Raw genomic sequence first — 27,841 nt, 5'->3', positions numbered from 1 at the left:
GAAAATAATATTGTATTTCTCTGACTTTGTTGACTTAAATACTGACCACAGCTACATAATTTCAACATTCCAGCCATAAATTAGGGTTGACATCTAGGGTGTTAACTGTTGTTATACACTATTTTAACCATAAAAAATTGTTGCAGCTAATTCACTTGTTTACTCATATTTTTAAAGCTCATTTTTCACTTTATCATAGTTTCAGGGGCTAAATTTGCTGCTGTTATAAACTAGTCTATTGCTGCAATTTTTTATTTTACATGTTAGTTTACTTCTGCAAAGTGTCATTTCCTGGTTGTTTGTGTTTGGGCACCTTCTTTGGGCCTTCACTGGTCAATTTAAGCCTCTAGAGAAGTCGTAGAACCCTTTGAACTCAAATATGGAAATTACCTCTCAAATCACCATAAACCCTATCCACTAAACTGTTGCTCATGAAAGAACACTTAGGTGGTACTTGACTTAGTTTCACTAGCCATTTGATCCCTAAGATCTACTAGGGAAGCCCCCCTTTTTTGGATATCCATCCTTCACTAAAACAAGGTTAGTAGTTGCTGAAGTGACAGTGGTGACACTCCCATTGTTGCTCATTGTCTAGATCACTTAGTGAGGCTTTGCACCAAGGTACTAGATTTTGTTGTAACGAGCACACAACAAGTACTTTCATTATAAGAGCTACACTCCCTTTCTCTTGGCATAACGAGGGCACCCCTAAGTAGTTATATGTTCACACATCCCAAGGAGGGTGTAGTAATCCTGGCAGCAGCAGTTATTGAGAGGTGAGTTTGGGGACTACATTTCCCAATGAAGGGGCACCACTAGGAGTTACTTATGCTATTTTCATTCCAATAAATCCATTTTTCTGAGAAACATCAATGTAACCTCTGCTCATTTCTATATGAGACAGGAGAACGATGCATGTTTCAGCATTTATGAGACGGTTTCAATCTGATTATGGGACTGTTCCATTGACAGCAGCGGAAGGCACTTGAATGGACTGTGACATCTGATTTTAGCACTCAAGTGATGAATCCATTACAAGAATTACAATCTTTTTATTAGCATAAGGAGGGCACCCCTATGAGGAGTTATATTCTTCGCACATCCCAAGGAGGTTGCATTATTCCTGGAAGCAGCAGTTATTAGAGAGGTGGTCATTTGCAGGGTGGCACGCCACCTAGGAGTTACTTATGCCATTTTCAATCCACTAAATCCATTTTTTGAGAGAAATCAATGTAACCTCTCTGCTCACTTATATACAACACAGGGGAGGACGATGATCCTACCAGTGGTTATTGAGACTAATTTCATATTCTTCACTGCCATTTCAAACTACTAGGTCATTTTGAGGAGTTGAAAGCAGGTATAGAAAAGTGATATTGCAAGAATTTGGCAAGTTGATATCAGAGATTATCATTGTTGGAAATATTTTCGATACTAGTAATGTTTAAGATTTTCCCTTTGGTTATCAAATTCAGTGTTTTGCATTTGCTGTGTACTTTTCAGTGTGATATTAATTGTTCATCGGAGTATGCTGAAGAAGCTCTGTTGTAAATGTCTTTCTCTTTCTTCCATAACCCAATTCTGCCAAGGCACTAAAGAACCTCAGAAAAGTGTTTACTGTTCTCCCAAAAATCCAGTGTCTAGGTGTATTCGAGTTCAGAACAGCAACTGATCATCACAACCTTGAACTATTTGGCAGCAAATTTACATAAGTCCTTCCTTTATTTGATTCATCCAAGTGTTTATGTGCACCCCAATTCACTAAGTTTTGGAGTTGAGTGCCTATTCCTGCATGTATCAGTGAATTCTTTTGAGATCTAACAGCTGATCTCTGATTTACTTGTGCATATTATAGCCTTAGATTTCCTTAGGGATACCTCCCTGTGGCTAGCATGTACCAGTCTGAAGTCAGAGAAACCAGGTGAAGTAACAGTGTGAGTTCGCCTTCTGAATGTTAAACCTGAAATCCATTGCGAGTTTGTGGCAGATTACAAGGACAGTTTCAACAGTTGACAGGTAGGCCTGCTGGAGGAAAAATAGGTCCTTCTAAGCTTATGTAATTTTGTAAATATATTTCAAGTTCATCTACATGCAACCTATCGAGAGACTTAACACAAAGAATTCAGAAAAATCATGTGCCGGATTGAGTTGCACTGAAAATATGGCAAAAAAGGAATGAACATAAACCACCACCAAAAATAGTAAAGAAAAAGAAATTGAACAGCATTTATGCCAAACAGATGGTGAAAGTTAGTAAGAACCTGTTCTTGTATTTTCATGTGCTCAAAAAGTGCAGCAGCTACAGACTCTTCCTCTAGTGCACATGTTTGCTCATAGTCCTCAAGTAACGCAGCATCTGCATGAGACAATGTTCTTTAAATTAAAACTTGCATTCTAAACTTCAATGTTTTATACAAAAGTCATTCCCTATCAGAGGGAGGTGATTCCTATCACCCCAATGCCAGCACAAATCACGACATACTGAATTAAACCAAATGTACTACTCCACATTATATCATTTTCAAAAAATGAAGTAGTTATCTTCAAACAAGGAAATTAATGCAACTAGTTGATGGTCACATAAACTAACCTATTTCTGCCTTGGAAATGGCTATAGCTATCAATCTTCTTCCATATAGAACTTCGGAAGGCCTGTTTGGATTTGAAAACTAGAAAAGGAATTCTTGATTTTTGGATAGTATGGGATGTGCTCTAGTTCTGAAATTTTGTGGAGGGGCTAGAACACATGAGATCTCCAAGACCCAGAAATCGTTTGGTGAAATTCCACCCAGATTGTATTTTATTAAAACAAATAATATTTTTAGCGGGGATCCTAAGTCTAAACTTGGGAAAATTAAAATACTAATGGGTATTAATGAAAATATGGGTGAGAAACTTCTAAAATAAGAGGATCAAGTCTAATTTAATCTTATTCGTTCATTAGAGACTTAATCTCAATCGTTGATTTCTCAACAGGTAAAATATAAATGGAGGCTTGGGGTCAATTGGAGAAGACACACAGAGAGATTGAGGAAATCAATTTTCTGAGGTAAGAAGTTCTCAGGAGGGAAATCGATTAGGAAGATTTTGCAGCTGAGGGGCGATGATAGTTCGGGAATACTGACAAAGAGACAAAGAGAAGCTTGTGGAGGCAACGCAGTAGCCAAGAGAGTTGACGTTGGGTCAGTCTGGGGCCACGCAGCCTGGACGTAGAGCCAGAAGGGCTAGTGGAGAGGGAGAGAGTTGCCTTCCACGCAGAGAGCCGAAACTAACCGAAACTGCTAGAATAGTCAAGAAAGCTGACACAATGTGTAGAAGAGCTGATGTTGAGCCTCAGAGAAATCCACGCAAGCCCACGCAATTACTGGGAAGGAGCAGCGCAGTTGTCGTCGGGGTCAGCGATTTTTGCTGTCGGATCAGCCGGAATCTACCGGGTGAAGTGAGGTAAAACTCGCTCAGGTTTTCCGCCATTGTATTTCTCTATCACTGGTTTGTCAGGAGGGCAACCAGCATTTGTATTTAGAACTTCTGCTTGATAAAAGAAAACCCTCATAGTTGTTGCACCAGTTTTCCTACATTGGGTTTTTCGGGGACATTTAGTCCAAAAATAAGTGTGTCCTTTGCATAATTGTCTCATTTATTTTTCAGTACTTGATCTATATATTGGTGTAGGCTGCAATGTATTTGTATTAATATTTTTTGAATATTTCTAAAAATAACTTGTTAAATGAAAAACAAAAGTAGGTAATGCAAGTCATTTTACTGCAGTAGGATTTCTGGTTTGTTAGATTCTGAAATTTTCACATGGTATCAAAGCGATTGCAGATCAAGGAGCAACGAAGCCATCAGCGAAAGGACAGAGGAAAATATGTGTTGAAGGCATTTATCCCGGGAGAAAGCGCAGTTTCTAGCCTAGAGAGCAGAGCACGGGTGATGTAGTCACCAAAGGAGGCTAACGCAGAGCCTCCATCAGCCTGATTGCGTGACGTTGTTACTGCAGAGGGCAACGTAGTGGTTACTTGGCTAGCGCAGAGACTGTTGAGTCTCGTTTTTTCCGTTTGTCGTGGCTAGAGGTGTAGCGCAGATTTCATCTGGAGTTGTTGGTGGGGCACTGATTTTGTTGGTGCAGAACAGTACCTAGTGGGGCAGAAGCAAAGTAGAGAGAATCAGTTCCTCAGAAGATTTCTTGCCAAGAAATCTAGATCCAGTGTTGAGCAGCAGCAAAGAGAGATTAGAGAGAAGTGGTTCGGCAGTTGTTTGCAGAAGGATTTCTGTGAAGAAAATCGAAATTCAAAGGGAGCTTGTTCCTTAGAGGATTTCTAGCGTCAAAGAAATCCAGATCTGAGTTTTGCTGGGGCAACAGCGAAAGAGGGAGAAGAGAACCAGTTCGACATTCTTTTGAGCAGAGATGGCAGTTAACGGGCTAAGTGATCAGGACAGGTTGGATGGAGCATCCAACTTCATCATCTGGAAGGCCAGGATCCTGGCAATTTTGGATAAAAATTGCATCAAGGATTATGCCTTGAAGACAGTTGTTGTTCCAGTTGATGTTGATCCTCTCAAGAAGTACGAGGAGGCTCAGGCTAAAGCAAAGTGCATGATCTTGGACGGGGTCAAAGATCATGTGATACCACATATTGCTGAGAAAGACACAGCAAGGGAAATGTGGGAGGCCTTGACCACATTGTACGAGGGAACTTTCATTCAACGGAAGATGTTTCTTGAGAGTCAGCTGAGACAGTTTTAGATGCAGACGGGAGACGAAATTGATCCCTTCATTCTCAGGTTGCAAACGATCCGTGACCAACTAACTTTCATAGGGGCTACACCAGATCTTGAATTTATGGTCAGGACTGCCCTAAATGCAATCACTAAAGATTGGGAAACCTTTGTCCAAAGCATCTTGGGCAGGGCTTCTCTTCCCAGTTGGGAGGAGATGTGGGCAGCTCTTTGTCAGGAAGAGATCAGACTGTTGACCAAGGCAGGAAGCACAGCAAAGGGATTAGAGTCAAGAAAAAGGAAGAGGAGGATATAGCTCTCGCATCAGCGGGACAGCAAGGGCAATAGAATAGAAAGAAAAAGGACATATCCAAAGTCAGATGCTTCAGATGTGGAGAAATGGGTCATTTCACCACACAGTGCACTCGAAAGAAAGGCAAAGAAGAGAAGTCTGACTGAAAGGCTGCTCCAGTGCAAGCTGAGAAAGAGGGCGATGATGATCATTGCGCCATGAGTGCTCATGCACCTCTAGAGAAGAGGTGGGGCGATATTGAGATGTAGTCGAGAGGACTACATGGGGGCAGGATCTTTGAGGTGCCCAAACTCTTGGATCACATATGGCTACGGGAGCCCTTAATGACAGTAGCAGAATGACGGGAGTCAGTTGGTGCGAGTGATGATGGAGCAACAGTGGTAAACCTAGAGTGCCAGAGTCTGAAGCGACACAGTAGAGTGTTGCAACAGTGCGGAAGGCACAGAATAGATACAACACCAGTGTAGTAGCATCAGAGGGTCAGCATAGATTAGCAGGAGAGGTAGCTTCAGCATCAAGGGGCATCCAAACTAACCAACATGTCAGCTTTTGGGTGGCTTTTTAGTTGCTTACTTCTCAGCAACTGAGTTGCAGTGCTATGGGCAGCATGATGCAGCATATTGAGAGGGAGTTGCAGTACAGATGTAGCAGTGGCAGTGGCAGTGTCATGGGCAGTAGTACAGATTGCAGCAACACAATGGATGAGGGGCAGCACGCCGAGCATCAGCAGCACAAAGGACCAATGTCGTGGATCAGTGTGATACTTCTGCTAGGAAGTGTTGAAGTTTCTAAGTTTACTTAATTTAGAAACCCTTCATGCACTTTTCCTGATTTATTCCTACCTAATTGTTAATTTTTCTTTAACAAGTTATTTATAAAGTAAATACTGAAAATAAAGACAAGTGCATGCTTAACATATTACAGATCAGCAACTAAAAGAAACAAGAACAAACACACCACATGACACCATTATTTTTGGACCAATGTCCCCAAAAAAACCCAATACGGGAAAACCAGTGCAGCTATCTGAGGGTTTTCTTATTAAGCAATATCAGAGTACAATCTAGGTGTCGAAACTAGCCTACCCAAAGGAGGATTTCCTTAGCAGCTATACCTCACAGTTTGAGAGAAATCTCCTGGCTGAAACCCCGGAAAATCCTTTCAGCAGTTCCTCAGCACAAAACTGCTCCTGCAACCCCAGTGTCTGCCCAATCTGGACTGCGTCAGCCCCTCTGTCCCACGTTGGCCATGCGTCAGCCTTTCTTGGCCTGTGTCAGCCCCAAGAGGCCCTACGTCAACTCTGGGAGCCTCTGCATCAGCTACGCTGGCCCCTCTGGTGCTCTACGCAGCACTTGGTTGCCTCTACGTGGCCCTGCGTGAGCCCTTGCTGGCTCTGCCTCACCCTCCTTGGCTGCTATGCTACTCTACCGGCACAATCTCTGCCTTCTCTGTTTCTTTGTACTCAATGCCCCTCAGTTGCTCTCTCGTTCACTAATTCTATCTCTCTTAGCAAACCCCACTTTAGAGAATAGAATGACTGATTAGCGGGTGTGCTCTCCAAATGACCATCAAGCCTCCTCTTATACTTTTCATGTTGATATCTCAACGACCGAGATTAAGTCCAGAATCAACTGCTAAGATTAGATCTGGCTTGATCCATGTCTTTTGGACCACTCTAACACAAATTCATATTAATACACATTAATATTTTATTTTCCCTAAGTTTAGACTTAGGGACTCCATTAAAAATATTAATTATTTTAATGTCTCCTGATCTGTTTAGAATCTGCCCAAACCCTTTCTAAGTATTGGAGATCTCATGTGCCCCAACCTCTCCACCAAATTTCGTGGCTAGAGAACATCTGGTGCTACCCCAAATCAACAGAAGTATTGCTAGAGCACATTCCTTTCTAAGAGGGAGTGTTGATTTTTGGGTAGCATCGGATGTGCTCTATCTTCGAAATTTTGTGGAGGGGCTAGAACACAGTGATTTTATTTTATTAAAATAATTAATATTTTTAACAGGGTTCCTAAGTCTAAACTTAGGAAAATTAAAATATAAATGGTATTAATGAAAATATGGGTGAGAAGCTTCTAAGAGACGAGGATCAAGTCTAATTTAATCTTAGTTGCTGATTAGAGACTTAATCTCGGCTGTTGATTTCTCAACAAGAAAAGTATAAATGGAGGCTTGGGGTCAGTTGGAGAAGACACAAAGAGAGATTGAGGAAATCGATTTTCTGAGGTGAGAAGTTCTCAGGAGAAAAATCGATTGGGAGATCTTGTAGTTGAGGGGCAATGATAGTTCGAGAATACTGACAGAGAAGTGTAGAGAAGCTTGTGGAGGCAGCGCAGTAGCCAGGACAACTAACGCTGGGAGAGTCTGGGCCCACGCAACCTTAACGCAGAGGGAGAGAGTTGTCTTCCACACAAAGAATAAAAATTATCGAAAACTTCCAGATAAATCGGGAAAGCCGACGTAGTGGGCAGAAGAGCTAAGGCAGAGCCTTAGAGAGCTCCACATAGGCCCACGCAGTTACTGCTAAGGGGCAGTGCAGTTGTAGCCGAGGCCAGCCAATTTTGTTGTCGGATCAGCCAGAATCTGTAGGGTGAAGTGAGGTAAAACTTGTTGAACACTGCATCTCATCTCAACTCTATTGAACACTGATGTAATAATGAAGAAGAATCAATCGAGAGTGAATCACAAGACCTTGCCACTCTCCACTAACCGAAGTCAATCCAGGGGTAGAACCCCAATCAGACTTGATCCCAGATCAAGTTGTTGAACACCATGCATCCTAGACATAGGGAGTACGGCAGTACACGATGTGTCCATCTATAGTGCTATGGTCCCTATCCACTTTTCCCAACTCATTGGCCAGATGAGAGGTACTTCCCATGAGTCCTAGACTACATGGTTGAATGTATGTTGGGGCATCCGCAGGAGAAGGTGAACCACTCATCCTGTTCATATGCCATAGGAGACAGTGAACCACTCATCCTATGTATATATCATCAATCGTAGGGGAAGGTGAACCACTCACCCTGCACACGTGTCATCAATCATAGGGGAATGTGAACCACTCACCCTACACACGTCAACCATCATGGGATATCACAGGGGAAGGTGAACCACTCACCCTACGGTCGCTCATAGCTCCAAGAAGTACTCCAAGCCCCCATGAGATCCCAGAGCTCAGTATCCAACTCAAGCGAGACCCTCATGAGCAGGTCCTTCCACAACTCCAAGTCTCTCTCGGAAGGCTAAGAATTTGACCTTCCCCAAGGGCTGCGTGAAAATTTCAGCAATCTGCTCATCAATCCTGCTGCTTTGGAGCCTTATTGCTCCCCGTTGCACCATATCCTAGATAAAGTGGTACCTGATATCAATGTGCTTGGAGCGGTCGTGGAACACAGGATTCTTTGAAAGGTGAATCCCACTCTGGTTATCGTAATAGATCACAGTGATATCCAGCACATGCTCAAATAGCTCATTGAAGAGCTTCCTCAACCATATAGTTTCACAACATGCCACACTAGTTGCAATGTCTTCGGCCTCGACGGTGCTTAGAGCAACCGATTTTTGTTTCCTGCTCATCCAAGAAATCGAAGCAAGCCCCAATGAGAAGCAATATCCAGAAGTGCTCTTTCGATCCACCTTAGAAAATCGATTTCCTCAATCTCTCTGTGTGTTTCTAAATGAACCCCAAGCCTCCTTATACTTTTCCTATTGAGACTTCAATGGCCGAGATTAAGTGTCTAATCAATGGCTAAGATTAAAACATAACTAGATCCGCCTTCTAGATCATTCTCACCCATATTTTTGATTAATACCCATTAATATTTTAATTTCCCTAAGTTTAGACTTAGGAACCCCATTAAAAATATTAATTATTTTAATAAAATACAATCTGGGTGGAATTTCACCAAACGGTTTTTGGGTTCTTTAGAACTCATGTGCCTTAGCCTCTCCACCAATTTTCAAGGCTAGAGCACTTTCGATGCTACCAAAAACTAACACAGACAACATTTGAATATCCATTAAGCGTCGAATTCTCAGCAGAGTATCTCAACCCATAGTTGATTGTCCCACAACGATATCTCAAGAGTTTCTCAGCAACAATCCAATGGATGTGATGAGGCTCAACCATACATTGAATCAAAGTATTTACATTAAAGCATATGTATGGTCAGGAGTTTACCAAGAACATCAAAGCCCCCATAAGTTGTCAATACTCGGAATGGTTTGCCAATTTGGGCCCAGCAACACTTCCACATAGCTTCTTGAAGTTGAGTTACATTAGAGTAGACACAAACTTGAAATCCACTAACCCACATCTCTCTTCTAGCTTCACAATATATTTTCCTTGAGAAAGGAAAATCTCACCTGGCATTTGCCATGCCTCCAGGCCTAGGAAGTAATGCATCAGTCCTAGGTCCTTCATCTCGAACACAGAAGTCAACTCCCTCTTGCATTGATAAATTAGAGGGTCCGCACCAACTAGAAAGAGATCATCAAATAAAGGACCAAAATGAGAGGCATGTCCTTTTCAACCTTGACATATAGGTTTGGATTAGCATAGCTCCTCGCAAATCCCAGCTTCATAAGATGACTATCAATAGTCTCGTACCAATCCCTAGGGGCTTGCTTCAACCCATATAGGGATTTTTTCAACCTGCATTCATGTGTCCTTTGATCTTGTACTTCAAAACCCTAAGGTTGTTCCAAATAGACTTCCCCCTTAAGCAAGCCATGCAAGAAAGAGCCTTGACGTCCATTTGATGTAGGCTCCATCCTTAATTCGTAGAGACCAATAATAGATCGAATAGTGGTATATCTCGAAACTGGTGCAAATATCTCGTCATAGTCCACTACTTCCTTTTGAGAGAAGCCTCGAGCAACAAACCTGACCTTATATTTTTCAGCATATCCATTAGCTCCATATTTAATTTTGTAAAGCTATTTAGAAGTGACCATAGACTTGTCCTTGGCTCTAGGCACCACATCCCAGACATCATTCTTCATGATTGACTCATACTCCTCATTCATCGCATCTTTCCAAACTTGGTGTTTTACGGCTTCCTTGAACGTGCATGGTTCAGCTTGAACAATAGTACTCATAGCAGCCAAATAACCTTGATACTTGTTCGGCTTCTTACTTTCACGAAATGTCCCTCTTGGAGCAATATGTCTTTCAGCATCTTCGAGAGTATCTTTGAGCCATAATGGATGTTTCCTTGAGGATCCATGGGGCCCTCAACATCGGGTATAGGCTCATCTGTCGGAGGTTCATCCTGTTTTTCGGCAGCAGTAACATCATCCTTCCTTGGGTAGGGAAATCTTTGGCTTTCCCAATGGCAGTGTCCTCATCAAAGGTGACAACACAACTTACTTCCACATCTCTTTGACTAGGCACATAGATTCTATATGCCTTTGAATTTTCACTGTAGTCGACGAATATTCCTTTCTTCCCAGAAGCTTCCAACTTATTCCTTTTCTTTTTAGGCACATGAAAATACACGAGACACCCAAATATTATAAAATGAGAAACATCAGGTTTCTTACTAGTTACGACTTCATCAGGTGCCTTGAAATCTAAGGCTTGAGGCAGGCTCCTATTTTGAACATATACGACAATGTTGGCAGCTTCTCCCCATAAGAACTTTGGTAGGCCTTGATCATAGAGAATGGCACGGGTGGCTTCCATGATTGTTTAGTTCTTCCTCTCATCAACACCATTCTGCTCAAGAGTGTACGGGACAATTGTCTCCCTCCAAATGCTAGCCTTTTAGATAGGTCAGAACAGAGAAATTGAAGAATACCGGTTGTGTTTCTTTCACTAGAAGTGAATAGTCCCTTCGTGTGTTTCACATCTACACAACCTCGACAAACACCTTCATGATTCATGTTGAACTCGAGCATACCTATGGCCATCTTCCTTACCCCAAGTAAGGCTTTGTAACATAAGTGGACAAATATATGGTTAAATAGCTCAGAATGAAGAGAAGTATCGCTTGCCAAAGCTCCCAAAGGACTTCCTCCAACTTGATAGAGACCATCAACCCTAAATCCAAGAGAAAACAAATCTTTAGGGTTTCTTTGCCAAATATGTACCTTTCCATCAACGAATGCTACCTTGAAGCCTTTATCTTCAATCGCAGAAATAGACACCAGATCCTTCTTCAAATCAGGCACATACAATACTTCTCAAAGATGAATTCTTTGACCTTGATTCAAGTGAAGAGTGATAGTACCTATCCCTTTATCTCCAAGTATGATCTTCGAATTAGCCTTCATTTCAACCAAATTTGAGAGGACCTCCTTGTACCCAGTGAAGTGCCTTGAGGATCCACTATCAATCAACCAATGACCCAATGTATCGGGATGCGAGGTAGTAGATAGAGCAGATATAAGATAAAATTAATCTTGTTTTTCTACAACATTACTTTTATCATGCCTGGCATTTTCTGTCTTCTTGGGAGGTTGACCATTTCCATTTCGAGTAGCGGGAGCATTCCTCTTTCCTTTGTTGTTGAACATGTTGTTCCTTTGATTGCCATTGTTTTTGAAATTGTTTTGGTTGTTGTTATCATCATACCTTGGAGAATTCGTCTTGAGAGGACACTCTATGGCATAGTGGTCGAACCTGTTGCAATTGCAGCACCTTCCTTTTCTTCCTCCTTGAATCCCTTCTTAGATCCTTGACCCTGTCTCCTTGGACCAGCAATATTCTTCCTTTTTGCATGAGCGGAGAAAGAAGTAGGTTCATTTCCATTTGAGGGCTTGTCTCTCTCCATCATCCTAGTCTCCTCTTGAGTGCATCTAGCCAATAATTCATCAAAACCAAGTATCCTATCATTGTTGAGAATAGTGGTGACAAATACATCCCAAGGTCTTGAAAGACCTCCAAGTGCAATGAGAGTGAGCTCCCTATCAGCAATAACTTCTCTAATAGATAGTAGGTCATTCTTGATTTGTGTTATTCTCATGAAGTAGGATTAGATAGGCTCCCCTTTATCCATCTTGATATCCTTCAAGTTGTTCTTGAGAAAGAGGATTTGAAGCTTATCATACATCTCCTTAGATGTTCCCAAATTAGAAATATAGGCAACCAAATGCTTTTGAATGGACTCAATGATAATTTTCTTAGCTTTGACCTCACCTTTTTTATACTTTGTCTTAGCAACAATTGTTGCATTTAAAGGAGGCTCCACCACTTTTCCCTGCACATAGTCCATTGCATCAAGCTCTTCCAAAGTCAAGTCCAAAGAAATCTTCCATGCATGATAGTCAGATTTTTCATTGAGCTTATCCTTAGTCTTGAAGTAAGATGAAGAAGCCATTGAGGCTTGTCCTTGCCCAACAGATCTCTCTTAGTGATTGCTTTTCTCTCTCTTGCTTGGGCTTTGTCTTCACCTAGGCTTTGATACAATGTTAATTTTTGTTATATGCTTAGCACAATTACTTCAATGTCCTTTAAACAACCCAATGACAATTTAGATTTCCAATAGCAATCACATTAACCATAAATCACATTGACAGTAGTTGTGGATAGAACATGAATAATAAAATCCAGAAGACAAGCCAAGACAAGAAGACACCAGATTTGGCGAATGTCGGGGAAAAACCCCAAGATGGGGAAAACCCTTTGATTAATTCTTATTATTATATCAAATGTTCAACAGAGAGAGAGAGTACAAAAGTCAAAATTGACATGCCAAATCACAGTCAAAACAGCCATGTTAAATCTGCAGTCAACAACAGTGAAATTCTGCCCTAACCAGAAAGTCAACGTAGGTCAACGCAACAGCAAATCATCCTCTATGCAACTCGGTCATACCCAGTCAAACTCGGCCTTCTAAGGTGAACAAATTCATCCCAAAACAGTCTTGAAAACAGTGGTCAAACTTGGTAAACTTATGCACTTTAAGTCTACAGTCAACTTTACGGTCAACCCTGGTCAACTAGCCCAGAAATCCTTGGTCCATGTGTCAATCAATGCAGCCTACCAAAACTGAAATTTTGGCATGAAAATCGCAGTCAAAGGAGGTCAATATGGCCCTAATCAACGTTGGGCAAACCTACAACAGTGCCTGAAATTCAGCTTTGTAATATATCTTGAAATTCGTCCTTCTTCTTGGCACATGTGTGAGAGAAAATAGTTGCCCAATAAGTTGTATGAACCAATCACATGAGGAGAGAGAAGAATTTGTGTGATGAAATGATGCTAAATGAGGTTTGAGGTCTCTCAAATTTATGCAAGTCATTGAGGGTGAAGTGACATGTCTCTTGGACTTCATGAGTGTTAAAATTGGCAACTAGGGCAGCTGATATTTTTCTTGGATTCCTCTCGTCGAGAGGTGTAGGATTGATCTAAAGATCATCCGATTCCAACATGTATTCATTAAGATATGAATTTATTTGTGTTATGTGACAATTCGTCAAAGTCTGCCAGCAACCAAATTATCCCCATTCAACTACAATGTTGCACCATAAATATAAGAGTTCTTCAAGTCATTTGGTCACTCATCTCTTGTGATCCCTCTCTCCACTCATTTGGGTTTTAGTGGAAAGAGAGGCCTAAGAAGAGAAGATCTATACACTGCCCTAGAGGAGATGCCCTAGCCCTTAACGCAGTCATGGAGGAGAGACCTTAACACAATCATAGAGACTCTAACGCAGTAATGGAGGAGAGACTTTCACGCAGTCAAGGAGGCTTCTAGAACGCAGCTAGGAGATGCTTTAACACAGGTCTAGAAGAGACCCTAAGCTGCCCTAAATGCAGGCATAGAAGAGACCCTATGACGCTGATCTATGAGGCCCTAAATCCACGTCATAATGTGCCCTAGCCGCAGCCTTATGAGGAGATCTATACGTAGAAAAGAGGAGACCTATATCCAGCTTAAAGAAACCCCTACATGTTGTCCAAAGAGGGAGATCTAGCAACAGTGGATGAGGTCTCTTCACAGCTCAAGCAGCTGCCCTAAATTGCAGTCATGGGAGAATCTTATACGCTGCCCTAAAGAGATAAAATTGCAGTCATACGCGATCCTAAATGAGGCTATTTTTCACAGCAAGGAGAGGCTTCAATACGCTGCCTTAGGAAGCCTTTATATGATGTCTAATGAAGCTCTAAAAGAGCCCTAGCCACAGTCAAGAGGAAGAAATAATCTCACAGCTATCCGCTGTCTAAAACACAGTCAAGAGGCCTTAATCCACAGCCCAATCTAGGATCCCTAATCCGCAGTTTGATGGGGCTTCTATCAGCCCTAGCCACAATCCAAGAAGGAGGTTCCAGCCATTGCAAACGAGGTCTCAAGCTGTTGTCATAATGCCACATTGCTGTAGGTGACAGCGTGGCCTAATTGAGGACTATCTGGGCATGATGGTGATGATTCTTGAGCTTGATTTAACGGGAAGAAGAACCCGCTATAAGGCGGAGCTAGAGGCTGCTAAGTAAGGGCTGCTTGGATCATTGTTTGGCAAGACTATAGTTGCAGTCCACTGCTGGGTGAAGGCCGCAGGCCATAGCCAGCGGTTGGAGATCTTTTTAGTAGCAGAGTTCATAAGGTAAGCAGTCATATAATGCAGCATTTCATTGGAGGACTGTATGAAGGCCAGTCACTGTCTATAGGTGGACTGTGGGGTGTATTGTAGGTGTTGTAGCACTCTAATCTTGTGCCCTAACCAGAGATCAGGTTTGCCAAGATATGCTTCAGTCCTTTCAGCATACACAAGCTGCCAGATGGGTAGCCTTGTAATGATCTGTGAATCAGCAAAGGAAGGAGAGTTTTATGGAAGGAAAGCTTCAGTGTGTTGGGTATTTGGTTGAGTTGTTCTAGGCCAATCATCTGCTGCATTGTGTCATCTTCATGGTGAAGATCTTTGATGTCTGATCTTCTATTTTGGCAAGTCAAGTATTGATTTCAAATGTATTTGTACTATTTCTCTCTCTGCTGAACTATTGAAGAATATAAGAAGAATTGATCAAGGGTTTCCCCACAATGGGGTTTGTCCCTAGCTGGTGCCACATCTTGTGTCATCTTGTCTTGGCTTGTCTTCTGATGTTTATGTTTATGTTCTATTTGCACTTTACTATCACGCTGATGTGATTGCTAATCTGAATATTGTCATTGAGCTAAAATGAAAAATTGAAGTAAATTGCTCTCAGCATAGAACATACCTAAAATTAACAATGAGCTTACATGACGATGTGGCCAACCTTAACAATTTACACGTGTGGGCATAAATTCAAAAACACATTCCTACTTATCCAAATTCACTGCAATAATCATCTACATCAAATGAGTTGTCCAAAGTGAAATTTGGCCCTAGTTGCCAATTTTAACAAACTCCCTTAGTGGGAAAATGGCCCATCTAAAGAAAATACATCCAACAATCTAGATCTAATTCATCTTATCGAGCCCTAGACTTGGTTGATCTGGATCCCCTTGTTGTGCCCTTTGCACCTTCCTAGGACCCATAACACTTGAGTAAAATTCCTTCTCCACCCACCATTGAGATGCCTCTATCAATGCCTTGTGCCCATCTATGTTGTCGTGTCTTCTCCCTTGGTGTAGCCTTTCTATTATAAGCTTGAGCTATCACCAAATCCACAAGCCTAATCTCCAAAGTGATTGATAGTTGAGATTAGATCTCACTTCATTTGAGATAGATGGTTGAGATTCATCTAGTTCACTAATGCAAATAACCTTTGCATCAGATTAGGTTAAACTCATTTTTTCCTTATAAAATAAATTATTTTAATTATTAAAGTAATTACTAATGTTGAAGGGTCCATTAGGCAACTTTCACATGCCTAGACACGTAGGCTTGTGAAGAAGTATCTTCCCGACATACAAATATCAACACTCCCTCTTAGTGAAGGAGGTGTTTCTACCACCACTTTGAACTGGCACTAACCTGGAACAATGTTCCATACTACATCTGCTACCATGGTTGCTCCCTTAGAGGAGGAAGCCTTCCCTACCACCTAGATCAGAATCATCTTGAATACCTGCTCCCTTTAAACTCGTTCATGGAGCCTCCTACTCCTAGACATTCTATAAACTCATTTCATACCATGAGGCCTTCTTGACAGACTTGGAAAGATCTGCTAACTAGTCCTCCCTACCTAAACCTGAAGGCTAACTCCCTATACTTTATTCAACCTTCGTAACTTTCCACTCCTTGCTCTTTGTCACTATCCTTCTACTTGCCATTGCTCAAATAGGTTGGCCCTTTAGCCTATACAAGTTGCCCTCTCTAACTCCAATGGCGTGGCCATTGTCATAGCTAGATCCCATGGATTTGATTAGTGCATGTCCATCCTAGAATGCTACAACAAATCCCTTCTTCTCTATCATGGAGACAAAGGGCAAACTTCACCTAAGTTTTGGCACCCATAGCATGTCCTTCATTTTCAACATGCTTCCTAACTCAAGCTGGAAAATCATTGTCCCAACTCCCTTCACTATATCTTCGATATCAGTGCCAAACTTCACATGCATCTCTGAGTCCCAATCTATCAAGTTGTCAAACAGCTCCCATGTTCCTATCATATGATGAGTGACTCCATTATCTAAAAGCCATACACTAACTGGTATGGTGCTTGGGGAAAGGTACGAGATAACTGTGAATTTTGTCTCAAACTTCTTGGTAACTCTTCCACCTAAGATTCTACGAATGCAGCAACAACTAACTGTGTACCTTTTCTTCTGTTCTTCCTCTTTGGACATTGTCGTGCATAGTGTCTTGTCTTATGACATGCAAAACACTTTATCAAGTTCTTCTTTGGCTATGAGGTCGAATCCTCACTCCTGCTACTCGAACCTTTTCCTTTGCTCTTCATTGCTTGACTGGCAACAACAAGATTCTCATCATCACTCTTGTGTCAGCCTCGCAATAGAGATTAATCCCAAGTCTCCTCCTAAATGAAATCATCCCACAGTCTATCCCAATGAAGAAGTTCCTATTGTGCCATGATGCCCTTGATGAAAGGATCCCATGACTTGGTGGAGCCATTCAAGGCCATCCTCACCATCTCCATATGTCATAGCCACCCCAATTGCAGCCAACTCATCACAAACCTTTATAATCTTAGCGAGATAAGAAGTTACTATGTCTAATTTGGTCATCTTAGTGTTCCTAAGCTTTTATCTCAACACCATCTTCCTATTGGTATTATCGCTCTGGTATAACTTTGTTAGAACTTCCTACATCTCCCTTCTTTATTATTCTCATATAGGCGAGGAATCACATGATCCTTTTGTTGACCACTATGTGTCAACTAACCATAGCAGTACACCCCCTTTTCTTCACAAAAGGGATAGCTCTTGATCAACGTGTCTGTGCCATTCGACAGTCATCATCGACCTGATCATGTTATGTTGTAAACCCAGTCTGCATATGTAAATTGTAAATAATCTTCGCAAGATCTGAGTCATGTATGTAAATTGCCTAGGTGGACCTAATTTTATAGTGATAATCTACATTCTGGAAGGTTTTTTGTCTCATCGATCCATGATCGGCAGAGTTTTCCTTCAGCCTAACCCTAAAGCCGGAATGAATTTTGTCATTAAAATCTTAAGGGAATCCTAGTGCGTTGATCTGCTAGATTATATTTGGTCACAGAACTGAGTGGTCTATGAAGGTCTATGTCAAATGGGTTTTCCCCCTTGAGATGTAAAATTGTAAAAGTCATGATGTAAAGTGTCTTGAGGGTTAGAAAATGTTTTAATCCCCTCATAAGTCCTAAGTCCTAGGTCCTAGGTGATTTTTCCAAAGGCTAAGTTCGAGGATCCCAAAAATAAAAAATAAAAAAACAATAAAAAATAAAAGATATAAATAATAATAAAAAATTTAAAAAAAAATTAAAAAATAACTAATTAATAAATTAATAAAAAATAAATAAATAATAAATTAAAATAAAATTTAAAAAAATAAATTAAAAAATAAATAAAAATTTGAAAAATAAAATAAAATAATAAAATAATAATAAGTCAAATTTTTGAGCAAATAAATGCAGAATTTTAATTGTTTGATATATTAAAATGCATTTAAAAATTCAATGGTTGAGATTAAAAGAAATATTGATCCTCATCGACGGTCGAGATTAGTTTGACATGGATCACTCGAACTAGCTGTTGGGAATTTTTCCTTTAAATAGGGTGTTAGGGGTCATTTGAGATCAGATTGGATCTAAGAGTCTGGTGCTAAAGAAAGCTCTCTTGTAGTCATTTTTTGTGCAATAAAGAAAGACTTTGGGGTTAAAAATCTTGCTAGTGTTACTCTTCTGGAAATGCTGTAAAATGTTTTATTTTTTTGCATAATTTTATTTTCAATCATTGATAATAGCTTGATGAAGATTGATTCAGGGACAGGTATCTTGTCTGATCTCTGGGGTTTGAATGATAGTTTAGATTCTGAAATATAATTGCAGATATCTCCATTTGATCTGGATTTTACTATTGTTTTCTCCCTCTATGTTAATGGTTGATTTTAAGCTGTGCAGGAAATCTTCTTTTTAGATTACCGGGCGTTACGGGAAGTTCTCGCTGAACCAGCCAACTCCCGCATTGTGTTTTCTGAAAGAGCCTAGCCAGTTTTGATCCTGGGCTTATCATTTGAAATTTTTTTATGAATGCATGAAGGGTTTTTCTGAAGCATCTCACATTAAATTAAAATTCTGAAAATATTTATGTGGCATAACGATAAATCTGGCTATTTTAGAACCTGCAGTTTGTGAATATTGTAATTATTTAGTTAGGGTTTTAAGGTTTCATTATTAATTTTGTTTCTTGCACATTTTACTTCTGGGTTTTTGGTTTTTGCAGGTTGCAGGTACAAATTTTAAAAGTTTTTCAAGGTTTCCATTCGGCAAACCTAAAGCAAAAGGATCTGAAATTTTTATTCAGCTTTTCTAGAGAATTTTCTCATCTGTCTGCTGCAGCCTGGGATTTCATTCTCATTTTGGTTGCAAAGAAATTTCGAAAGTTTTTAGGGCATGCAGATTTTTCACTGCTGCCATACATCTATGCTTTCTTTACCAGTGGGTTCATTCTCTGCGTTTTCCTCTTTCCTTGCTGCCCTAAACCTGCATAAAACTTCATCAACACAGGTCCAACTCCGCCATTTCTCTTTTTCCCTACGCAGCTCCCATCACACCTCTACGCAACCGTCATCATTTGCGCAATCATTTCTCCAGCCCCTGCATGCCAAATCCGTCCCACCTACTCCATCCATGCACCTGCACGGTGCCACCGTCAGCTCTTCCCTTCCATACCTGCAAGAGAGGCCACTCTGCGTCCTTCCCGTCTCCTCTCTACGCTGCTATCTAACCTCCATTCAAACGTTAATCTCTTCCACGCATACCCTTCATCCATCCGCTGCTCTAGTTCACCTTCGTGGCTCCACGTCACTCCTCCATTTGCTCTCGTCCCTCATCAAATCCACAGCTCCCTCACATCGCATTCCACTGCTGTCGTTTCCCCTTCATCGTCCAGCTACACGCACACAGCCCCTTTTTTTCTTCTTCACGCAACCTGCAAACAAAAAGCAAACCTTCATCATTGCTTCGTTCCACTGCAGTTCCCTTCCCAAGCCACCATCGTTGCCAGATCCGCGTGGCTTCTGTATCAAACCATCTCCATATCCCATCCACTGCCCCTGCATCCTCATGAAAAATGCGTGAACTCCTCCTCAACCAGTGTTGTTAAAATCGCGATAAAATCGCGATTTTTCACCTTTCCGCATAAAACGCGATTTTTATCCCAAAAAATCGCCGGATTTTTTTTATAGCGATTTTTTCCGAAAAAATCGCGATTTTTTTCGAAAAAATCGCCAAGGGCGCGGGCAGCGGGCTTTTAATAGGGAAAAATGAATTTTTTTTATGTCATTTGACTGTCGCCGCGCGGAGGAGGAGGAGAAGAGCTGAAGGGTTTGGGTCGACTTTGGGAGCGAATCCAAGTGTTTTTAGGAGAAATCCAAGACAAGATCACCAATTTGTCCATAAAAACGGTATGTAGATTAATTTTTTTTTGTTTTGCTTCTTTAAAAACTTTGTTTTTCATTGTTTTTAAAGAATTCTCTGTAATTTTTCATTGATTTGGGATGGGTAATTTGTTATGACTATGAGAACCAATTTTTTTTTTTTTTTTTTTCATTTTTTTTAAACATTGTTTATGTTTTTTGAATTTTCATTGTTTTTTGGCATTTGCCATTGGCATTTGGTTGGGTAACTTGGGTTTGGAAATTGGGATTTTGGAAATAATTAACTTGTAATTTTGTAAATGCTAAATTGTAATTTATATTATGTAATCCTAAATTCCTATTTTCTAATCCTTATTTTTCCATAGGTTTGCAAATTCAAAATTCAAAAACAAACATGCCAAGGAAATTGGATCCTTTCTGGGAATATGGTGAACCTAAAGCTCCGAATGATAGACAAAACTTAAATTGCAAGTTGTGTGGAAAGGAGATAAGCGGGGGGGTGTACAGGTTGAAGTTCCACCTTGCACAAATCCCTGGACGTGATGTGGGGCCCTGTATAAATACAAATCCTGAAATTATCCAAAGAGCCATGAGAGCATTGGGAGAATTAGAGCACACTAGAGAGGCCAAAGAAGAACTCAAAAGGCAACTAAAAAGGTCAGCTGAAGGAAGTGGGCCAAGTGGCACTGGTTCTACTGCAGCGTCAGTCAATCCGGTAGCTGCATCATCATTTTTTGTTCCTCGAACCACACCTGGTTCACAACCAACTATCGGTTCAATGCTAAAAAGAACTGAAAAAGAACAAGCTGATAGGTTGATGGCAAAATTTCTCCTCTGGAGTGATATTCCTTTCAGCATTGTAAGGAATAATCCATTTTTCCAACCTACTGTTGATGTTATTGCCAGTGTTGGCCCGGGGTACAAAATCCCTTCTCTTCATGATTTCAGAGGTCGGATTCTTCAAGAGGAAAAGCGTGACTGCACCCAAAGATTGGAGGATTTTAGGGCATCATGGGCACAAACAGGATGCACTGTTATGTCAGATGGTTGGACTGACCAAAAGGGGAGAACCCTTATAAACTTCTTGGTTAGTTGTCCCAAGGGGACTATGTTTATCAAATCTATTGATGCAACTCATCAAATCAAAGATGCAAGAACTTTATGTGATTTGCTGGATGTGTTTATTTTGGAGGTGGGTGCAGAAAATGTTGTCCAAGTCATAACGGACAATGCTGCAAATTATGTTGCTGCTGGTAGAATGCTTATGGACAGGCATCCTACTTTATTTTGGACACCTTGTGCTGCCCATTGTATTGATTTGATGTTAGAGGACATAGGGAAAATTCCCTTTGTCAAAGATATTGTTGACTCATCAAAAAGCATCACAAAATTTATTTACAATCACACATCTGTGCTTAGCTTGATGAGAAAATGCACCAACAACAAAGAGTTGGTGCACCCCGCCATTACATGGTTTGCGACGAGTTTCATATCTCTTCAATCCCTCTTGAATTCTATGTGGGATTTGAAGAGAATGTTTCTTTCAGAGGAGTGGCGTGCTTCATCAATGAGCCGCAAACCAGAAGGAGAGGCCGTGTGCAGACTAGTTTCATACCAGGAAGACTTCTGGGCGGGAGTGCAGGAGGTGTGCACTGTTACTGAACCTTTGGTAAAGGTTCTTCGGTTGGTTGATGGTGAGAAGCCCGCAATGGGCTATTTGTATGAAGCCATGGACAGGGCCAAAGAAGCCATTCGGTCCTACTATGATGATAAGGGAGATGATGGGTTTCAGAGACAACTCCTTCTATGGGAAGTGATTGATGAGCGATGGAACAACACACTCCATCGTCCCATTCATGCTGCTGGGCTTTTCCTGAACCCTGCATTTTCTTATGCATGTGGGTTTGATTTTGATGCTGAGATCGTGGATGGATTATTAACCTGTGTCCAGAAGATGGTGAGATCTCCAAAACAACGTATAGAGATCTCTAAACAAATTGAGACATATAAGATGTCAGGTGGCACATTTGGCTTTGAGATGGCTGTCACTAATAGGACGATTAAAATGCCAGGTATTTTTTAGTTTGTACTTTGTAACTTTGTTTCAAATTTCATTGTCTCTTCAAATTCCATTTTTTTCTTATGTTTATTTAAAATTTTATTTGTAATTTTGTTGTAGACGCATGGTGGAAGATGTATGGTGGCAGAGTACCCCTTTTGCAAAAGCTTGCCGTACGCATCCTCAGCCAAACATGCAGCTCCTCAGGATGTGAGCGCAATTGGAGTGTATTTGAAAAAATACACAACAAGAAGTACAATAGGTTAACAACTTAACACTTAAACATTTAAAATATTGCAAATTTCCAAATAAATTTTTGAATTCATTAAACAATATTTTTTTTATAATATTAATTATTAATTATTATTTCATGAACTTTGTACAGGTTGGAGTCCCATAGACTTAATGACATGGTCTATGTCTACTACAATCTTCGATTGTGGGTGAGGCAACTAGAGAAGACACCTGATATGGATGCCATCTCATTGGATGGGATTGACACCACTGCTGAATGGAGGGTTGAGACCGAGAGGCCTCTCATGGATCCCACTGATGATTGGTTAGTGCAGGATGAGGGGGAGGAGGAGGAGGAGGAGGAGCAGCAGGAGCAGGAGCAGGAGCAGGAGGAGGAGGAGGAGGAGTTGGAGGAGCAGGAGGAAGAGGTGACACCGCCTACCCGGGCTACCACTACCACCAGTAGAGAACGTGGTCTCCGTCTACCTACAGTAGCTGCTACTTCTACTTCTTCAGCTTCTAGAGCACATCAGACTCCACTACCATTTCCACCAGCACAGGCACCAGCATCTTCATCTAGGGGGAAAGGGAAAGCAGTGACATTTTCTCGCAAGAGGGGCAGAGGAAATCAATAGGATTAGAGTCTTAGACTTTCATTTTATTGTATATGACATTATGACATGATGAGATACATTATCATATTTTTTGTTGATATTTTGAGGCTGAGTTGGGACTCAGGACTTACTATTCAGGAAATGATTCAATGTTATGTGTGATTTTAGCGCTAGAAATGATATTAAACATCTTATATATTAGTTTTTTTATCATATTTATGTGTCAATATATTTATTTTATGTTGTAGATGGTTTAGATATTAAAAAAATTGAAAAAAAATGAATATTTTTGTGCCAAACGCTTTTTTCCCGCTTTCTTCCCGCTTTTGCCGATTTTTTCCGCTTTATTCCCGGCGCCGATTTAATCCTGATCGCGCTTTTAACAACATTGTCCTCAACTCCACACAGTGATATTCCTTGCTCCTGCAAAACAATCTTCTCCCCACTATCAACCATATGTGCAAACACGCTCACATTTTCATTGTGTGGTTTAATACGATTAGGTTTTAGTTCCTTTTTTTTAAGAAGTGAATCGAGCCTTTTTTTATTTTTTTTTATTTTTGTATGCAGGCACGTAGATTTAGTTAACATTTCGATTTTAATGTGTTAAGGTAGACTTTTATAATCTTTAGTTTTGTTTTAAAGTTTTCATTTTTCATTATTTTTATTTTAATCATTTAAAAATAAATAAATAAATAGATTTTTGTTTTGTTTTCTGATTTCAATTTTATATTTAAAAATCTAAAAAAAAAATAGTAAAAAGCTTAAAAAAAAAATCTCTTTTTTTTTTTTGAATCTTAAGTTCCAGAATTAGATTATTTTTTGTTTTTAGATTTTAAAATTAATTAGATTCCATTTTACTTTTCCTATAGTTTAGAATTTAATTATTTTTTTAATTTCAGTCCATTTGTATATATTTAATGATTCCCTTTTAAAATTTCATTATCATTTAGCTTAGATTTAATTTTGCCTTATTTATACAAAAATATATAAAATTTAAAAATTAAAAAAAAAAAAAAAAAAATTAACTAAAAATTGAAAATATTTTTGGTGTCTTTCATGGTATCTATGTTCCACTTCTTTATAGTTAAATGCGCTTAAATGTTTGTCTAAAGATAGCTATATGAAAGTGGTAACTAGTCAGCATTTAAATTTTATGATCACTTAGAGCATTTGATTTTTCTCGAAGTTTAATTGCTGAAACATTATTAAGGCGTTGTGCGGGTTATTTGATGATAAATGATTGTTTTACACGGTTTATACTTCTACAACATTTAATAAATAATCATTTAATCATTAACTCCATAAGGCACTAGTGCATTAATTTCTAAATCAATCAAGTGCTAAATTGTCTTGCTCTGTCTCCCAACCCAACTAGTCCACAGTTGGTCTTCATTCATCCCACAGGGTCTACCCCCCTTAGCCTCGAGAAATAGGGTTAAATGAAGAAATCAGGGATCAAGGTGACAACCCCCGGTCTGAGCGTTGTCGTGACAATCTGTGCGACAACACCTTCACTACATCCAAAATAATTCTTTTGGCTTTCACATCCTTTTGATTGTGGATGGCCATATCTACAGCATTTGTAGGTGGGGTGAGTTTGGTGTTAGCAAACTGTTAATTTTAGGTACGTTCTATGCTTAGAGAAATTTATTTCAATTTTCACAGTTAGCTCAATATCTTTTCCAAATTAGCATCACATCAGCATAATAGTAAATTGCAGGTAGAACATAAACATAAATCGCAGAAGACAAGCCAAGACAAGAAGACACAAGATGTGGATGTGGCAAAACCCTGATCAATTCTTCTTATATGTTCTTCAATAGTTCAGCAGAGAGAGAGAGAGAAAGAGAGAGATAGTACATATACAACAGAAGTCAACACTTTGACTTATCTAAATAAGCACATAGATCGTCTCTAAGTAGATGATACATGAGGTAGTTGAACTCAGTTGAAGACATGTTACTTCAACTGATTCTCCCAGGTGACTCCATCACCATGCTGCACCTATCATTGTGTTCCTCCTCATCATCGTGTTGCACCAAACTGTATTGCACTATGCTGCACCCATCATCATTGTGCTACATCTCATCTACTTCACTAATCATGACCGTACCCATCATTGTACCACATCATGTGCCATTGATGTACCATGTTGCCACACTGTTGTCCCATGTGGCATGTTGTTGCCATATTGCTGTCCCATGTGCTCGCAGTCAATGTTGCGAAAATCATTATTGGGATTAAATCGGCGAGGGGAAAAAATCGGAAAAAAATCGTAAAAATCGGGAAAAATCGTAAAATACAAAAATATTCTTTTTTTTTTTTCTATTTTTTTAATATCTAAAGCATCTACAACATAAAATAAATACATTGACACATAAATATAATAAAAGAACTAATGTATAAGATGTGAAATATCATTTCTAGTGCTACATCACACATAACAGTGAATCATGTCCTTAATAGTAAGCCCTGACTCCTGAGTCCCAACTCAGCCTCAAAATATCAACAAAAAATATAATAATGTATCTCATATCATGAGTCATAATGTCATATACAATGAAATGAACCAAATAACTAATACTATTGATTTCCTCTGCCCCTCTTGCGAGAAAATGCAATAGTTTTTCCTTTCCCTCTAGATGTAGATGTCGGTGGAGTTGGCAGTGGACTCAGCTATGCTCTAGAAGCTGAAGAACTAGGAGCTATAGGAGGTAGACCACGTCCTCTACTGGTGTCACCTCCTCCTCCTGTTGCTCCTCCTCCTTCTCTCCCTCTACGCCTTCCACTACCTCCTTCTCTAACCAATCATCGGCAGACTCCATGAGAGGCCTCTCGACCTCAACCCTCCATGCAGCAGTGGTGTCAATCCCATCCAATGAGATGGCCTCCATATCAGGTATCCTCTTAAGTTGCTTCACTCACAATCGAAGATTGTAGTAGACGTAGACTATGTCATTAAGTTGTTGGGTCTCCAACCTGTATAAAGATCATAAAATAATAATTATACCAAAAAAAAAAAAAAATATATATATATATATATATATATATATATATATAATGAATTCAAAAAATTAAATGGAAATTTGGAATATTTTAAGTTTTAAGTTTAACCTGTTGCGCTTCTTGCTGTGTATTTTTTCAAATACACTCCAGTTGCACTCGCATCCTGAGGAGCTACATGTTTCGCGGATGGGGTACTTTGGCACCATAGCGAGTCCACCATACATCTACAACAAAAATACAAATAAGATAAACATAAGGAAAAAAAAATGAAATTTGAAAGTTGGAGCAAGGTATTAAGTTATGAACTTGAAGAGACAATGAAATTTGAAAATACCTGGCATTGTAGTCTTCCTATCAGTTACAGCCATCTCAAAGCCAAATGTGCCACCTGCCATCCTGCATATCTCCATTTCTTTGGATATTTCTGCACGTTTTGCTAGAGATCACACCATCCTCTGAACACAGGTTAAGAATCCATCCATGATCTCAACATCAAATAAGAACCCACATGGGTAAGAAAATGTGGGGTTCAGGTAGATCCCTCAAGCATGAATGGGACGATGGAGTGTGTTGTTCCATCGTTCATCAATCACTTCCCATAGAAGGAGTTGTTTCTGAAACCCCTCATCTCCCTTATCATCATAGTAGGCCCGAATAGACTCTTTAGCGTTGTCCATGGCCTCATACAAATAGCCCATTGCGGGTTTCTCACCATCAAATAATCGAAGAACCTTTACCAAAGGTTCAGTAATGGTGCACACCTCCTGCACTCCCGCCCAGAAGTCTTCCTGGTATGAAACTAATTTGCATATGGCCTCTCCCTCTGGTTTGCAGCTCATTTTCAAAGCACGCCACTCCTCTGAAAGAAACATTCTCTTCACATCCCACATAGAATTCAAGAGGGATTAAAGAGATATGAAACTGGTGGCAAACTGTGTACTGGCGGGGCGCACCAACTCTTTGTTGTTGGTGAATTTTCTCATCAAGCTAAACACCGATGCATGATTATATATAAATTTTGTAATGATTTTTGATAATTCAACAATAACTTTGACAAAGGAAATTTTTCCTATGTCCTCCAACATCAAATCAATACAATGCGCAGCACAAGGTGTCCAAAATAAAGTAGGATGCCTCTCCATAAGCATCCTACCAGCAGCAACATAATTTGCAGCATTGTTCGTTATGACTTGAACAACATGTTTTGCACCCACCTCCAAAATAAACACATCCAGCAAATCAAATAATAATTTTGCATCTTTGATATGTGAAGATGCATCAACAGATTTCATAAACATTGTACCCTTGGGACAACTAGCCAAGAAGTTTATAAGGGTTCTCCCCTTTTGGTCAGTCCAACCATCTGACATCACAGTACACCCTGTTCGTGCCCATGATGCCTTAAACTCCTCCAATATTTTGGTGTAGTCAACCTTTTCATCTTGAAGAATGCGGCCTCTAAAGTCATCATAAGAAGGGATTTTGTACCCTCGGCCAACAGTTGCAATAGCATCAATAGCAGACTGGAAAAATGGATTATTCCTTTCAACACTGAAAGGAATATCACTCCAAAGGAGAAACTTACCCAACAACTTGTCAACTTATTCTTTCTCATTTTTTTTAAGCATTGAAGTAATAGATGGTTGTGAACCAGGCATGGTTCTAAGAACAAAAAATGATGACGTAGCTACAGGGTTGGTTATAGACATTGATGTTGAAGTAGAATCAGTGCCACTTCCATATTCACCTCCTAACGCCCTCCCTGCTAGTTGCTTCTTCAGATTTGTTTTGTCCACTCTCTCGCTCTAATCCTTAAAATAATCTCATGGCTCTTCCGATGATTTCCGTATTTGTATTGTTGCAAGGCCCTACATCATGTCCAAGGATTTGTGCAAGGTGAT

At 40.0% G+C, this 27,841-nt stretch overlaps 1 protein-coding gene across 1 annotated transcript in view; it reads right to left on the bottom strand.

Moving 5' to 3' along the window:
* Positions 1-27,841, bottom strand: part of LOC149186606 (RPA-interacting protein A) — a 328,511-nt gene that overhangs the window by 129,250 nt on the left and 171,420 nt on the right. The window contains exon 8 of the mRNA XM_089409394.1: positions 2,262-2,356. Within this exon, the coding sequence (XP_089265520.1) occupies positions 2,262-2,356 (95 nt within the window). The remainder of the gene's footprint in view (positions 1-2,261; positions 2,357-27,841) is intronic.

Source organism: Pinus tabuliformis, chromosome 3_1, assembly GCF_031772625.1.
Source record: "Pinus tabuliformis cultivar Carrire ecotype Pingquan chromosome 3_1, CPIR1, whole genome shotgun sequence".
In the NCBI taxonomy this organism is placed as follows: domain Eukaryota; kingdom Viridiplantae; phylum Streptophyta; class Pinopsida; order Pinales; family Pinaceae; genus Pinus; species Pinus tabuliformis.
Note: the sequence above shows the minus strand (reverse complement) of the source record. Positions and strands in the feature narration are given on the sequence as shown.